This window comes from Antedon bifida, chromosome 3 (genome assembly GCF_963402885.1).
Source record: "Antedon bifida chromosome 3, ecAntBifi1.1, whole genome shotgun sequence".
Taxonomy (NCBI): Eukaryota; Metazoa; Echinodermata; class Crinoidea; order Comatulida; family Antedonidae; genus Antedon; species Antedon bifida.
In genome coordinates, this window is record NC_136228.1 from 35,424,052 (window position 1) to 35,441,846 (window position 17,795).

General features: G+C 34.6%; 2 protein-coding genes across 2 annotated transcripts; one reads left to right on the forward strand and one right to left on the reverse strand.

The window, feature by feature from the left end:
- Nucleotides 1–261: 261 nt before the first annotated feature.
- Nucleotides 262–7,654, reverse strand: LOC144838498 (actin-interacting protein 1-like). The gene is made up of 16 exons (XM_078693899.1): nt 7,544–7,654; nt 6,822–6,943; nt 6,203–6,293; nt 5,064–5,211; nt 4,711–4,891; nt 4,308–4,385; nt 3,866–3,952; nt 3,689–3,780; nt 3,419–3,560; nt 2,957–3,038; nt 2,558–2,711; nt 2,157–2,238; nt 1,934–2,041; nt 1,552–1,722; nt 1,307–1,454; nt 262–948 (listed from the first exon to the last, which is right to left on the reverse strand). The coding sequence occupies exons 1-16, from the start codon at nt 7,557–7,559 to the stop codon at nt 839–841; spliced, it is 1,812 nt and encodes a 603-aa protein (XP_078550025.1). The 5' UTR covers nt 7,560–7,654; the 3' UTR covers nt 262–838.
- Nucleotides 7,655–8,616: 962 nt separating this feature from the next.
- On the forward strand, nt 8,617–13,994 carry LOC144838499 (cyclin-J-like). Its single transcript, XM_078693900.1, has 5 exons — nt 8,617–8,805; nt 11,431–11,739; nt 12,005–12,289; nt 12,884–13,043; nt 13,649–13,994. The coding sequence occupies exons 1-5, from the start codon at nt 8,730–8,732 to the stop codon at nt 13,797–13,799; spliced, it is 981 nt and encodes a 326-aa protein (XP_078550026.1). The 5' UTR covers nt 8,617–8,729; the 3' UTR covers nt 13,800–13,994.
- Nucleotides 13,995–17,795: the final 3,801 nt, after the last annotated feature.

Below are 17,795 nucleotides of genomic sequence, written 5' to 3' on the forward strand. Positions count from 1 at the left end.
TTATTATTTATTAGATCTACTCTTTACTGGTTATTTTGCATAAAAGCAGTTTATTGATCATATAGTTTGTGTTGGTCTATTACATTCATGTATCTGGATCAATTCTACTATGACGTCATTCTACTTCGGAAACAGTTCTGTGGTACACATTCTGGCAGTCTAATTCGAACATGCACACTAACTGGTGGTAAGGTAGTGAAGGCCTCCATCCATATAATTGCGGTACACAGAATCATTAACACAAAAACATAGGTCTGTTCATTCTCTCTAATACTAGTATGTTTAAGAATTTATTCTGAAATTGAATTTTATTTTAAAAAGAAACGCAAATGTGGTATTGGATTTAACTCTCTATGCTTCTATAATGTGTTACATAAACTAAACATACAAATGACGATTTAACGTGTATCCAAGAAATGTAATACCAACATTATCAGAGTTGAAATTGCAACCATCTCTTAAAGAAAACAAAATTAAATGTAAGTAATACTATTTATAATAAAGAAGCATTTTAGCACAAACGTAAATTATATATAATTTTACAAAACCTAGAAGCTACACTATAGGCTCTTTAATGTAGTACCCTATTCATAACACTGCATCAAATTATTACAGCTGCTTGCCTTTATATAAAAATAGGTCATAACTATGATATTTATGAAATCAATAACTATTGTTAATAATATTTATAAAAACTAGAAATAATTAACAGGATGTACATAAATGTTTTAGTTTTTGTTATTATTAGTTTCAAAATGATTTCACTGTAAAGAAATACATATCATTATAAAAATAAGCACTAGAAAAGTTGAGGTGTGTTTCTTGATCACATTGTTGCCTATGCATGCTCTATGGTCCATTCCTTAAGACAGCTATCAGCACCAGCTGTTGCAATTGTGTTTTCACTTAGCCATACTATGCTATTAATGGCACCAGTACCATGTGCTCCTAAAATGAAAAATATAAAAACAGACAATCACGTCAATTTAAAATATAACAAATTTAATATTTATGTATGCTAAATAAATTTATTTACTATAGTAAACTAAAAAAAATATATAGTATAAGGTTGAATAATAAATTGATTAAATGGCATGGGAAACATAAGCCTCATAACCAATTAACATATTAACAAAGTTTTGTTTGCTATATAATAATAACAAGGTCAGAGTTTAAAGGTTAAACAATTGGAATTTGACAGCTACTATGACAACCTACAATTATAAGTCATGTTGAGGTAAATCCTTACTTGTATTTGCATTCAAAATATATAAATAATTATTTGAAATCTGATGAAACAACCTACTTTGTCTCAAAATTGGGTTGCTTGGGTTTTCAATACTCCATACAATAATATTAGTGTCCAGTCCGACACTGGCCAGGTAACGACTGTCTGGTGACCAATCAACCCTCATTACACTTGCAGTATGGTGTGTCCATCTATTTGGTAATAACTACACACACATTTTAAAGGGTAAAAACATATAAAAAATATAATTATAAAAAGTTAACAATTGATTGGTATATAATATTTTCTTGAAGGATTCTTACCATATAAGATTCATCCACCTTATGTACATTGACTGTTTTGTTAGAATTGACAGCTGCAAGGTAAGCTCCATCAGGTGAATAACAAACATCATTCACGCTACCCTTGGCATCCAGCTCGCTGCTCTTCACAAGGGTATCTCCTTCTATTTTGTAGATGAATACTTTGTTATCCTATCAAAAAATTAAAACTTTAGTTATACATCTTTATGTAGATTATATAGTGTGTAGTATAACCATTATTGAGTGAAATTACAGTAATAGAATAAGTAGTACACTATTACAAGAAACCATTAGTTATTATTACTTTAGAAGCAACTATAGCATTATAAATAGACATAAATTGCTGTTTGAAGCAGTAGAATTAAATGTACCCATTACTGACCTGCCTTCCTACAGCAACTTCTGTCTTTCCTGGGTGAATTGATGCAGAATATGATTCACATTTTTCTGGTTGACTAAAAACTTTTTTTCCATTTCTTAATAATGTTACCTAAAGATAAAAGTGTATTACTGTATATGCATGATGATATTATTAAGCAAAATTCTCCATTCATGTTGTTAATATTAAAAACAATGAAAATGCTGGTGGTTACAGAGGGACTTACCTCATTAACAGTTGCAACAACTGTTAAGTCTCCAATACAACTCAATCCTTTGGGAACACCATTTGTTCCAAATGATTCATTCCTTTAAAAAGAATACACAATTAAACAATTACTCTAGTATCATTTTTCCACTCAACTTGTACAAAACTTTATTTCATGATTTTCTTTGTGATATTTTTTTTTCAAAGAGTCTTACGACTAAAGACAATAAGCTTTTCTCTGTAAGATCCCTCCAACATTGTATATAATGTAAATATATATTTTTTAATAAATGTGAATAATTAGGTTTCGGATTTTAAATCATAAATAATCTGTACATAAAAAATGTAAAGTTGTAATCTGCAGACCACCCTGTTCAAGCTTAAAGAGTAATTCAAGCCAAAATAAAGCAATGAACTTACGTAAACTGCTTTGAATTACTATCAAAGCTTTTGACTGTATCATCCATTGCGGCTGTAACAATCTTGTTTTCAATAGCAATCATGCGGTTGATTTGATTTTTGTGTGCATTACCTACAATTTCTTCACATTCACCAGAATCTCTACTCCATGAGCGTAGGTTATGTTAAGAAATTATACTGAATCTAAATGAAACTGTACTGAAGTGACAGTATGAATTGAATTATGAATTTTTATATACTGTAGCACATAATTATATTAAATATACTCAAGTCGATGTTGAATAGATGTTTATTATTTTCAATGTTTAGATGTAGAAATAAAATCACTTCTCAAGCCAAGGAAATTCAAAGAAAAGGGGCACAGTGCATTAACAATGCACTGTGACAATAAAAGGATATGGATTCGGTTGTCAAAACTTGCAGAGAATAGAGTTGATTTGTCATTTGACAGAGTCATTGCAGTAATAGTTTTCTGGTGTCCCTGAAAAATATAAACAGTAGATGGAGATAAAGTAAATATACAGAGTTTACTAAATTCAATAAATTTGCTACTTTTATAAGGTGCATTTCGTAAAACTTTGACTTAGATCAAAAGGATTGCAAATAGAAGTTGAAAAGAGCATTTGCATTTATCACCATACACACACACACAAACACTAGTAAAGTAAGTTCATCTTTAAAATGATACTCCTGTATTGTAATAATAAATATGGCTTGTTGCTCTAACACATTGGGAAAGATTTATACACTTGGTTAAACAGGATATTTCACACTACTATAGAAAGCAGATGAAGTAAAGTAATATAACTATAATATAACTAAATATAACTATAAGTGGTATTGCTTTGCATCAAAACATACCTTGAGTGTACGGATGACTTTGGACGGACTTGAAAAATCAAGGTAGGAAATGTCGCCAGATAGAGAAACAGAAAGAATGTCTTGTCCCTGCCAGAGACAACCAAGCTGTTGGTTGCCAACATCATTGCCAAAGAAATGCTCACTATGAAATATACAAGTTCAAATTAATAATTTGAATCATCTATAACACCAACTGTATACATTTCTAATAATATTTAGAGCACAAAGTCAGATTTAAATTGTTAGAAAGAATTTGAGGTAATGACTTACGCAACCAGTTTGTTTTCAGAAACATCCCAGAGTTTAGCAGTTTTGTCTGCTGAAACTGTCAGCAGTTGTGTGTTGTCTGGGCTCCATGCAAGCTAACAAAGAAACAAGTACAGGATTTAAATTAATACAGTGGCGCAAAAGCTATGATCACTTACGGCTAAACCCAACTTTACTTACAGACATGACTCCACCAGAATGAACTTCTGTTCCTTCACCACCAAGTGGGTGCAGTAACATACCATCTTTACCCTCATATAAAAACACCTAAAAGAAAATTATATATATTTAAATGTAAATGGGGGAATAACCTGCGAATTGCAGCCTACTGGGCTGAATTGAGCACAGGTGTGGACGACACATACCATTACTTTCTACTCCCCTAAGAGTCTGTTTGTGATCGAAACAGTGCTCTTTTGTATGTCCACAACAGGGGCTGAGATGAACCAGGGTAACCCCCTACTCTTCTGAAATATGCACTGGGTTCTTTAAAGTGCACATGAGCCAGATATGTACACTGGGCCCGTGCCGATTATATAGCTATGTAGTAGTAATTTGAATTTTTAAAACTAAAGTTAAAATAATTTTTGTTATTGAGAATCAAAATTAAAAATGAAGATACCTTTCTATCGGATGACCCAGTTGCAAAGATTTTACCATCTGATGAGTATCTGACAATATTAACAAAACCAGCATGATCCTAATAAAACAAGTTTAAAAGAATACTGTTTTAGTATTTTGTTTTTTTAATGGAAATAGTGTTAAATCAACTCTCACTAAACAAGGAAAAAAAATGGGTTGCCAATTTTCCAATCAAATGGCAAGAATAGGTGTGTTATAATAATGTTTATATAACACTAGTATTAGTATGTTTATATAAATAATGGAGATGTCATAAATAATATAAAACAATTTTACATTCAGGGGAAAAATGGCAAAAGGTTTCCTACTTTCTAGGATTTTTATCAGATAATCTCATGTAACATGACCACAGTGCTGATTTTACTGTGTTTTACTGCACTTACTTCAAGAACTTTCTTGTATTTGAATGGTGGTCCTTCAAACATTCCGGCAGTTCTATCGTCAGATGCTGTAACAATCCTGAATGGACGAGTAGGTCGGTAGGCTATTGAGTTTGTAACCGAACTATGGCAATTTATTGTACCAACTGTTGTACCAGTGTCAGCAAGGAAAACTGCAGCGAATCTAATGCAATTAAAGATAACATTTGTATCTTTTAAAATTTAAAGCAGTTATGGTTAAGATTCTATATTTTATATGGTCATTACAACTTTTTTGTGGACGTGAATAAACTAGTGGATTTAGAATCCTCCTTTCGCAACCTCCAAATATCCTGGATTCACTTCATTTTACTTACGACTGTTTCCCAGCACCTGTTATAGCTAGCCGTTTGCTATCATCAGACCATGCGATATCAGTGATTTGGCCAGAAATAGGTTGGTATTCATTTTTAAGAATATGCTCTTTTTGTGTTGTGTCCCAGATACGGACTTTACCGGATATATCTGCAAAATAAAATTGTCATTATTTGAAACATTATTAAAGCCTGTTTTCCTGTCGACGTTAATCGAAAGCTATCGTCGTTGATCGTTAACAGTTCGACGACGATCGTTTGAAAACTATCAAGTTGAAATGATAACGATAGCGAGTACCTTTTCCTGTAAATCGTTAACATTTCAATGTTTACGTAGAAGATCGCCGAATATTGTTAACGATAGCGTCGAATAACGTCGACAGAAAAACAGGCTTAACAATTAACCCAAATAGACCTACCTATGTATTTTAAAACATCAAGTGTACTAAATATCTGTACACAGTAAATACAAAATATAAATCAATGAATACAGTGCTGAGTATTGCCACATTGGATATTGAATTTATATACATTAATAAATTTGGGGAAAACAATGTGAATTGGCAACATTTTGACATTATAATGTACATTATATAAATAATTCCTGTCATTTGATTGGACGAATGTGGGTCACATGGCGTGCAATAGTATGCACTATTAAACGATCATATACTAGTACTTTTTTTTGTGTACGAAAAAAAAAATCTTTTGGAAAATATTTTGTTTTATACTATAGCTTTTGAAATACAACAGCGCCACATATTTTGTACTTTCCCTGCGATTTGAATGTTATGACTGGTTTTTCGCGATGGAAGTACATTTCTGGAGAGATATATGTACTAATTTAGATCAAAGAGGCATTTAAATCGCTTTAGATCGTGTTCATAAAATCCATATAAATATAACATTTAATATAATATTATTAAAAACCAAATGTTACTGTTTTAATCAATGTGAATCAAATGTAGGCCTTGGCTAGGGCTACCTTTTATTTGATTCAAATGACAGGGTTAGGGCTATTTAGATGTTATATAAAACAAATAATGAATGTTTTATATTCGTGTAATGGTACAAATAATTGCATTTGGTGAATGATGAAAGGTTATATATATAAAACATTCCTTATTTGTATAATAATCTACCTGCAGAGGCAATGTAGAAGCCACTAGGAGAATATGCAGCCACAGTTGTATCCTTTGAATGCTGACTGTAAATATCACATAGTGTTGGATTCTGTCAAGATGAAATGATGAGTGTTGGATACGTAAAATACAAATTGACTAATAGGTTTAAAACAACATACAGTATAAGTAGTCAAATTGAGATTGATGTTTTCATTTTCAACAACAATAAAGAATAACTCAATTTAAACCAATGTGAGAGTACACATTAAGTCAACATAGCTCCAACATGTTTTGCAAGTGCGCCTTCATGGGCTGGCGTTGTTTGTTCGTTGTTGCTTTTATTTCCATGTTGTTGTATTGAGTTATTGACAGTTATTAAAATACATTGTTCGCATTACATCGGTCTATGTAGTGTGATCTGTAGAGTTGTGGCATAAAACATCAACCGTATGAAATTGTTATATTCAAAGGTAAATTTAAAAATCACAGACTAGTATTTCAACTCCATGTTGATTGGTGTGTACTGCATGTTTATATTACACAAAGGTCAATTATATTTCAGCAATGAGGAATCAGAGAGGAAAAAATTAATCAAAATTCATGGAGTTCTTTGCTACTATTAATCAATAAAACTTACCTCAATGTCTCTAATAAAAACTGAATTTCCATTACAGTACAGAAAGTTTTTTCCTTTGGGATCTCCACCAAGTTTCATGCTTTTAGCTCTTTCGGTCCTTGGAAGGGCTGCATACAGAGACTCTTTAGAGTGAAACACATTTATTAATAGAAAAAAAACAAGTCATGTTGTTCATAGGGTGATTATGATGTAATGCAATTTTACCGTACCTTTAGCAAACGGAAGTTAGGATACGGTACCGTATTTTTAGCCACTGCGTTAAAATAATTAAATATCACGTTAGTATGTACTTGATAACATTTTATATCATAATTAAACCCTAACGGGCGCAGATTAGCATGACCCGTCGTGGGCTTGATTGATGTGCTTTTATTTTATTATGTTCTACCGTCTAGCAGAAACCAGAAACAGGCCTTTTATGAATGGTTTATTACAAGCAAGAATAATTATGTTGGGCCACACACGCGTTGGTACCAGCTTGGAAATAAGCCCGATCATCCATTATGAGCCCGATCATCCATTATGGGTCCGATCGTCTAAAGAGCTAGTTGTACTAGTATTAGTAGTATGTATAGGGGCGCCGCCGTAGTAGGTAGGGCCTAGCCTAGCTAGCTAGAAGGCCTCACTAGCTAACGCCTAGTTAGTACGTACCTAGGCCTAGTAGGCCTAGACTACTAGGCCTAACATTTTATTTCAAATGCAGCGCACACTGTAATACTTACTTAACGACACAGACATCTCGATTGAATATTATTAGATTGAAAAATCGATGTTTTGCGAATTAAGTTCTTGTACCTCCCTCCTCTACTCGTAGTGTACTATTATAGTGTACTGTATTCTACACTTCCGGGTTCATTAGATATTATAATACCCGAATTCCATATTTGGTAGGGGCTGTTCGATGACTTCCTTATTTGGAGACTATACGCTTATATTAATTCATTTATTTATTTAGAATAAAAAAACCGCCCGATGATAATATACTGAAAATTACTTTAATCATAATTCCATTAATTTTGAAGCGATTCTAGATGAGGAAATCTTGTGGAATGCGAATGTCGATATCGTGACATTGATCATTCAAAGATTTTCTTTGTCCATAATCTGGAAATTTAACTTTCCTTTGGCAATTAGGCATTAAATACATCAAAAGACTGAACAATTAAGTGACCAAACTTTTTTCTCTTTTTCCAGACTTAAAATATAAAATATTCTTAAAAACAAGAGTATTGAAAACTTTATAAAATGTTAAACATTTAAAATAGGCTATTTATAAAATACTTAATTTATGATTTAAGTACATTTTGTTAAAATAAAAAATAGATTCGGGTAAAATAGAATGTCGATATCTTGTGAGACGGATTCGTAACCCAATAGTCTAAAACCAGTCCGATTAAAATTATATTGCACAAATAAAGGATTGTACTATCTTTCATAATATAATTTAATTTTTGCATGATGATACCTTCTTTGTAAAGAACTGAGCCAATATTCACAAAGCTGTGAGTGCGCTGGGCTACTCTCTTTTTATTTTCTTTTGATGTACCATATAACATAAGGTTATGGGTGCCTATTTAAAATTAGTGGCCAGTTCCCATTATCGTCTTGTAACAATCATCTTAAAGGATTTAATTATGGAAAGTTAAATAAAGCGAAGCCGTTATGCGGGATTGGCAAATGACGAAATTAGAATATTGCATGTCATGCATGGGCTGGAATTGTGTCTCACACTATTTTCACCGAAACAGCAAACTAGTCCTATATTTTCAACTTGTTTAATTACTCTGTCTAAATCCTCAAATTTTATAGGTTGGGAACTTGGGATAATTGTCTTAATTCAATCACACGTCATGACCTCTCCTCCTGTAAAATGGAATAATCCTTAAATCATTTAATCAGTCACAACCAATGAATTTGCATACAACCTATAACCACATGTTGTATGTAATTAGTCTCTTGGAGGGGACTACTAGTATAGTTAAATGTAAGTATTTTATCGATATTTCAGTATATTTTGTCAGATATAATATGTATTTCATGCTTGAACGTTATACATACCGTAAGTTTGTACGTACACAAGCTGCAGCAGTAACTGCGATTGTGCTCACGGACCATTCACTCATATACTGGCGTGGTTGTTGCACAAGTACCATGTAGACTATAGCGTAGATTAAGATCATAATATTATAGTATGTTAGTTTAAACTTTTTACAAATTACTTATATGGACTTATGTTACTGGTATGTTTTTGTAATAATAATAACAGGCATGACACAATTGTATAAGCCAAATAAAAGTAATAAATAATTGCCAAACAATCAGTTGGGTGCGTGTGAACGAAAACTAAATAAAATAGATAATAATGAATAATATATAAACAATAGTGATATACGACCATCTAAGAAAATCCCAGGGAAGAGAAATATTTGCGTTCCTATAAGATTAACGATGGTCCAATTAAGTTGAATCGATCTAGCTAGTATAACTCCTCCTCCAGATATACCAAAATGAATAATAATATTGATTAAGTTGAATCGATCTAGCTAGTACTCCTCCTCCAGATATACGGTACCAAAATGAGTAATAATATTGATTAAGTTGAATGGATCTAGCTAGTATAACTCCTCCTCCAGATATACCAAAATGAATAATAATATTGATTAAGTTGAATCGATCTAGCTAGTACTCCTCCTCCAGATATACCAAAATGAATAATAATATTGATTAAGTTGAATCGATCTAGCTAGTACTCCTCCTCCAGATATACCAAAATGAATAATAATATTGATTAAGTTGAATCGATCTAGCTAGTATAACTCCTCCTCCAGATATACCAAAATGAATAATAATATTGATTAAGTTGAATCGATCTAGCTAGTATAACTCCTCCTCCAGATATACCAAAATGAATAATAATATTGATTAAGTTGAATCGATCTAGCTAGTATAACTCCTCCTCCAGATATACCAAAATGAATAATAATATTGATTAAGTTGAATCGATCTAGCTAGTATAACTCCTCCTCCAGATATACCAAAATGAATAATAATATTGATTAAGTTGAATCGATCTAGCTAGTATAACTCCTCCTCCAGATATACCAAAATGAATAATAATATTGATTAAGTTGAATCGATCTAGCTAGTATAACTCCTCCTCCAGATATACCAAAATGAATAATAATATTGATCTTGACACAAATTTAGCAGCCAACATTTCACCAATGAAACTCTGTCAAACCAGATCGTATCATTATTCCATCCTATGAATGTACTGATCAATTTGAGACCAAAATTACCTCGCTGTGATCACATTGGTGTTTGGTCTTATAACCAACGTGCGAGTACATCACAGCGAATAGCGACGTCTTCGGGTTGCTCTTAAAGTGTTCAGACTAGTGGAGCATTTAACTGTTGCTGGTAAACTGTTCCATACACTTGGGGCTGCAACGTCAGATCTCTGACCCCACTGATTTGTTTGACTACCCTACCACTTTTCATAACTGTTTGAATTAAATTCGCTACACTTAAACTACATCCAAGGTTTAACATATAATCACGAAACGCACGTGTGCGTACATTCAATCACGGTGTCAATCACCTATCACATTTATTAAAAAAATGCTCAAATCAATTTCTAATCAATTAGCTGCGTTTCAAATGTTTTCATTTCTTTGCGTCACGGGCTCTTCAATGGGCAAATTTAATTGTCTTCCTCATGGTTTACCACCAATTTCATTTTGATTACGTCATCACGTATACACATTTAAATAATGTACTGGGTCGCTTAATTAAAGGTGACCATCATGTTTAAATTGTACTTAACGGATGTTTTGACGTCACATATGGCCAGCTAAATTACTCTTTTATCAAAGCATGGTCAAAGTTAGGTCTATATATTTAAAAGATCATTTAGACACAATTCAGCACTAAGCTTCAGGTTTAGGATGATATATACCAAATGTCTGCGCACATAATGTAACATGTATGTGCAAGAAGGATGTGTGCATAGGTGATAAATATAGGATGATATAATAAATCAAATGTCTGCGCACATAATGTAACATATTGTATGTGCAAGAAGGATGCATAGGTGATAAATATTGGATGATATATATATATCGAATGCCTGCGCACATAATGTAACATGTATGTGCAAGAAGGATGCATAGGTGATAAATATTGGATGATATATATATATCAAATGTCTGCGCACATAATGTAACATGTATGTGCAAGAAGAATGTGTGCATAGGTGATAAATATATGATTATTATTATATCAAATGTCTGCGCACATAATGAAACATGTATGTGCAAGAAGAATGTGTGCTTAGGTGATAAATATAGGATGATATATCAAATGTCTGCGCACATAATGAAACATGTATGTGCAAGAAGGATGTGTGCATAGGTGATAAATATAGGATGATATATCAAATGTCTGCGCACATAATGTAACATGTATGTGCAAGAAGGATGCATAGGTGATAAATGACGATGTCTTGCAGCCGTCTAACATTATATATCCATATCTTATAGTAGAACTTCATTCTGACATCAATTAACGATGATATATTATAATGTTTATAACTTGAATGTAATTGTAGGTCTGCCATCAAAAAGCCTCAACAGCATGACACTGATACGAGATGAGTGGACTGATCCCGATCTGGCTTGTGACATCCACCATACCCTCAAGGCAAAAGAAAAGCAGTTGGCTGCATTTAACTGCAATTCTCCTCAGATTGGTCTACGAAGATTTCTAGTTGATTGGTTAGCTATAATTTCCGAGAAGTACGAGATATCAGCATACACTTTACATCTGGCAATATATTGCATGGACAGGTTTATGGACAAGTATGATATTAAAGAAGCAACATTGCATCTTGTTGCCCTTTCCTGTCTTGTTATTGCAAGTAAGTAACATAATTAGTGCGGCAGTGAAACAAACATGTAATATAAAATATTATCAGCAAATTTAGTACCCTGATCAACCATCAGCTGAAATGAAAAAAAAATGCAACATATGCCATCTAGAAGTCTTTAGCGTGCACTTCTCTCTATATATTTGAGAATTTGATGAACGTTATAATGGCAATTTAGGTTTCATAGTTTATGATGGCTGAGAAAAGAAGGTAATTAAAAACCACTGTTGATAAACCTTATGATTTTTTTTGACAGCAAAATATGAAGAAAAAGAAGAAAAGGTTATGAGTCTATGCAATTTTAACAGTTGTGCTTACGAGTCCGACAAAAAGGGTGATTACTTAAAAATGGAAATTCTTCTATTGGAATTTTTTTCTTGGAAAATTTCAATACCGACTGCTGTTCATTTTATGGACTACTACATTACTGATGCTGTTTGTGATAGAGATCTACATGCTGGGCAACCTCTGACATCACTATCTGATGCCGTCACATACATGAAGAAGTACACCAAATATTTCTTAGATATTTCACTTCAAGGTATTTGTTTGAGGAATTAAACATCTATATTACAGGCCTAAGGAGTCGCTACCCCGTTCCAAAATCAATAAAATACTTAATGATGTCACATGAGCAAACGTATAACGTCTCTGTTGTGAATAATGGAGTTGGTGTTATCTTTCGTTAATAATAACAAATAAACATGATTTTAAACACCGAAAAACTAATGTGTTTGTGCGAGCTCTTATACTAATTCCTCATATCTTATATTCAGGTGTTATACTCAGGTATTAATGCATAACCTCGGGTAATTAGTACTGATTTTTTTTAACAGTTTTTAACTAACCATTATGTTTGTAGTGTCTGGAGTCTACATACAAATATAGCATGTTTTCCTAATGATTCAAGAGAGATTAGTTTTCAAGACAAACATTTGACGGCACTCTTAAATTATTATCGCAAGATTTTCCGTATTATCCACCAAAAATGGTATACTAGGCTAAATACGAACATACATACGTAAGCAATAATTATTTTATATAAACCTCAGCAGCGAAATGGAAACGAAACGTAAGTGTATACTCACTGATGTATAAATCATTTTATTAACCTAATCAATTTTTCCAACAACAGATCATGTATTTTCAAGTTGTATGCCGTCGCTTGTTGCTGCGTCTTGTATTGCTGCCTCTCGTGTCTGTCTAAAATTGACTCCAACCTGGACAACGAAGCTTAGGAAACTTACTAAATATTCATGGGAACATATTGCACCTTTAATCGAAACGATGCTCATGTGAGTATTGATTATGTTTTGATTTATTTTATTTTATTTATTTATTTATTCATTCAGGTTGATACAAACATGCAGACCAAAGGCTGAAATTGTTGGGTTGCATACCGTATATTTTGTTCATGTTTTTAAAAAGCTCAAAATAAGTTTGTAACATTCACGCACTTTGAGCAATCCATCTGCCTCTCGTTTGTTTTATTCACACTATTTAAATTTTAATAATATGTTTTACACACTAAGTGTAGTCTTATGTTCCACGGCTCATACTGATTGCATTTATCCATTGTTGTATTAGTACTCCCGTTTGTGTTTAATTTCATTTATTATATCCCTCATCACACATTACATGGTTTAAAATTGTAGGCGTTTGTTCAAGTTAAAATAGAGATACAGAAATACAATTACAAGAAAAAAACAATTCTATAGTTAAAGTTGTTAGAAATGGTTGAACATTGTTTAACATTTCTTAGTCATATTTTAAGAACGTCTGTTGTTATCATGGATTAATTTGTAATAGCGCAGGTCTTTACTATTAACGATTTAAAACTACTCATCAAAAATAATAAGGCGGGAGAGGAAATTTGACACCTTGATTTGTATGTTTTCAGTGCACATGAAGTAGATGAGAAAGCTGCCGAAACTAGTTCTGATCATTCTACGGCGAAAGTAGTTCTTCTACCAACAACCCCAGCAAATGCATCTACAGTTGGGACTTGGCATGATATGATTAAACCAGATTCAATGAACAGAAAATCATAGATAGGCCTAATTGTGTGTGAGTTTAAGCTGACATGCAAACTGTTTACATTATGAGTGATACCACATTGTTTAACCAATGTTACAATCGTCTGATAAAACTATGTAGAATAGAATTAATTGATATTATTACATAAACTAAGTTGACCTTAAATCAGTAATTTATGACACACCTTGTTTAACCAATGTTGATCCTAAATCATGTGTGCCTTTTTACTTGTCTTTTAATTATCACTGTGCGCAAGTACAACCAAGGGTATAGTGGCGCACAGTGATAAACTATAAATCGTATTTATTATCACTGTGCGCAAGTAGGCCTACAACCAAAATGGGTATAGTAGCGCAAGTCGTAAACTAAATTCTACTTAATATCACTGTCGCAGGTACAACCAAAATGGATATAGTATTTTATTAGTAGGGTAAAAATGCCCGTTGGACCCTACAAGTGCGAAGAGCCACACGACAAAATGACGTTTTTGGTTAGACAATTAATTGATTGTCTTATCCGAAAATGCGGCCAGTTTGGTTACTCTTGAATTTTTCGATTATTCTAGATCAGTCGTATTTGAGGTATTGGTGTCACTTTTTGCAGAATTTACTTCATCTATTTTTTTGGGGGGTAATTTTGGCTGTAGAATACGAATATGAATGTTGATCGCAACGGGGAGGGGGAGTTTTCGAGATATGAAGGGTCAAAGGTCAAATTAGGTCAAATAAGTCATTTTATGAAGAGGAAATCGTTTAGATATGTTAAATGCAACAGAATTTTGTTGTCTATAGTTTTTTACCATATGACGTAACTATGACGTCATAAGGTAGTTGTGATGTCATATATTATGTTATAACTGCTTAAATGACATTATCCTATTCGTGGGCTCTATCCCCTCATCCTCCGTCTGGAAACACAGGTACTATTTGTCGAGTACGTCAGAGGGCTATTAATGCACTTTATATGCCTTCATTATTTATTTTACAGAGTGAACAGAGAGTTTTGGGCTGCTGGCTATGAATTTGTTTAGAACATGTATTACAATTAATCATAGGCCAATGCAATGTGCAACAAACACAAACAACACTTATTACAACTTATGTGGATTAAGTAATGAATAGGTACACAGTGTTCAGAGATAAGCAATTCAAGGATCACCATTTCATTTCATAGTCATATTTTTCCTTCATAATATACAAAATAAATAATACAATACAAAATTCATAACGAGAAGAAAGATAGTTAAAACAATACAATTTTTGTTCTCATATTTAAAATGAATAAAACAATATTATGAAGGAGGCACAATTTCTAAAAAGAAAAAGCTTGTGTTAAAAGTGCCTGAACAGAAACAAAAAGTTACTAAAATCAAGTTAGTAAGTAATAGTAAATGGTATATAGGAATAAAGTAATTACCATAACGGAATATGAAAACAATAAAAACTGATACCTAGAATATAACTAATTTTTAAATTACTTTTGTATTAAATATTGTTTAGTGTTAAAGACGAAGCTATGTTTGTTTGCAGAAGTTGTAATTTTGTTAGGAAGTGAGTTCCATATCTTGGGTCCAGTAAATCTAATATTATGTTGAAAAGAAGTCTTTTTGTGTTTAGGAATATGAAGGTTATTGAGGATTCTTGTGGAATAGCCGTGAAATTCATAACTGGGAGAAAATATATCGCGTAAATGAGTTGGAAGAAGAGCATTTTGGCTTTTGTAAATAAATAAACATTGTTGGAAAATATTAATATCTGTTAATTTTAAAAATTTAACTATTTCGTGCCTAGCTTACCTGGATAAACCGACAATAGCCCTTTCTCCTCGAAGAGTGAGATATACCTCGAAAAGTAGAAATTTTCATTGAACACCCCTCTCCACAAGTGGTATAGTCCATGAACTTTGCCCCGGGTTAGGGGTTAGGGTTAGGGGTTAGGGGTTAAGGGTTAAGGGTTAAGGGTTAGGGGTTAAGGGTTAGGGGTTAGGGGTTAGGGTTAGGGTTAGGGTTAGGGTTAGGGTTAGGGTTAGGGTTAGGGTTAGGGTTAGGGTTAGGGTTAGGGTTAGGGTTAGGGTTAGGGTTAGGGTTAGGGTTAGGGTTAGGGTTAGGGTTAGGGTTAGGGTTAGGGTTAGGGTTAGGGTTAGGGTTAGGGTTAGGGTTAGGGTTAGGGTTAGGGTTAGGGTTAGGGTTAGGGTTAGGGTTAGGGTTAGGGTTAGGGTTAGGGTTAGGGTTAGGGTTAGGGTTAGGGTTAGGGTTAGGGTTAGGGTTAGGGTTAGGGTTAGGGTTAGGGTTAGGGTTAGGGTTAGGGTTAGGGTTAGGGTTAGGGTTAGGGTTAGGGTTAGGGTTAGGGTTAGGGTTAGGGTTAGGGTTAGGGTTAGGGTTAGGGTTAGGGTTAGGGTTAGGGTTAGGGTTAGGGTTAGGGTTAGGGTTAGGGTTAGGGTTAGGGTTAGGGTTAGGGTTAGGGTTAGGGTTAGGGTTAGGGTTAGGGTTAGGGTTAGGGTTAGGGTTAGGGTTAGGGTTAGGGTTAGGGTTAGGGTTAGGGTTAGGGTTAGGGTTAGGGTTAGGGTTAGGGTTAGGGTTAGGGTTAGGGTTAGGGTTAGGGTTAGGGTTAGGGTTAGGGTTAGGGTTAGGGTTAGGGTTAGGGTTAGGGTTAGGGTTAGGGTTAGGGTTAGGGTTAGGGTTAGGGTTAGGGTTAGGGTTAGGGTTAGGGTTAGGGTTAGGGTTAGGGTTAGGGTTAGGGTTAGGGTTAGGGTTAGGGTTAGGGTTAGGGTTAGGGTTAGGGTTAGGGTTAGGGTTAGGGTTAGGGTTAGGGTTAGGGTTAGGGTTAGGGTTAGGGTTAGGGTTAGGGTTAGGGTTAGGGTTAGGGTTAGGGTTAGGGTTAGGGTTAGGGTTAGGGTTAGGGTTAGGGTTAGGGTTAGGGTTAGGGTTAGGGTTAGGGTTAGGGTTAGGGTTAGGGTTAGGGTTAGGGTTAGGGTTAGGGTTAGGGTTAGGGTTAGGGTTAGGGTTAGGGTTAGGGTTAGGGTTAGGGTTAGGGTTAGGGTTAGGGTTAGGGTTAGGGTTAGGGTTAGGGTTAGGGTTAGGGTTAGGGTTAGGGTTAGGGTTAGGGTTAGGGTTAGGGTTAGGGTTAGGGTTAGGGTTAGGGTTAGGGTTAGGGTTAGGGTTAGGGTTAGGGTTAGGGTTAGGGTTAGGGTTAGGGTTAGGGTTAGGGTTAGGGTTAGGGTTAGGGTTAGGGTTAGGGTTAGGGTTAGGGTTAGGGTTAGGGTTAGGGTTAGGGTTAGGGTTAGGGTTAGGGTTAGGGTTAGGGTTAGGGTTAGGGTTAGGGTTAGGGTTAGGGTTAGGGTTAGGGTTAGGGTTAGGGTTAGGGTTAGGGTTAGGGTTAGGGTTAGGGTTAGGGTTAGGGTTAGGGTTAGGGTTAGGGTTAGGGTTAGGGTTAGGGTTAGGGTTAGGGTTAGGGTTAGGGTTAGGGTTAGGGTTAGGGTTAGGGTTAGGGTTAGGGTTAGGGTTAGGGTTAGGGTTAGGGTTAGGGTTAGGGTTAGGGTTAGGGTTAGGGTTAGGGTTAGGGTTAGGGTTAGGGTTAGGGTTAGGGTTAGGGTTAGGGTTAGGGTTAGGGTTAGGGTTAGGGTTAGGGTTAGGGTTAGGGTTAGGGTTAGGGTTAGGGTTAGGGTTAGGGTTAGGGTTAGGGTTAGGGTTAGGGTTAGGGTTAGGGTTAGGGTTAGGGTTAGGGTTAGGGTTAGGGTAGGGTTAGGGTTAGGGTTAGGGTTAGGGTTAGGGTTAGGGTTAGGGTTAGGGTTAGGGTTAGGGTTAGGGTTAGGGTTAGGGTTAGGGTTAGGGTTAGGGTTAGGGTTAGGGTTAGGGTTAGGGGTTAGGGTTAGGGTTAGGGTTAGGGTTAGGGTTAGGGTTAGGGTTAGGTTAGGGTTAGGGTTAGGGTTAGGGTTAGGGTTAGGGTTAGGGTTAGGGTTAGGGTTAGGGTTAGGGTTAGGGTTAGGGTTAGGTTAGGGTTAGGGTTAGACTT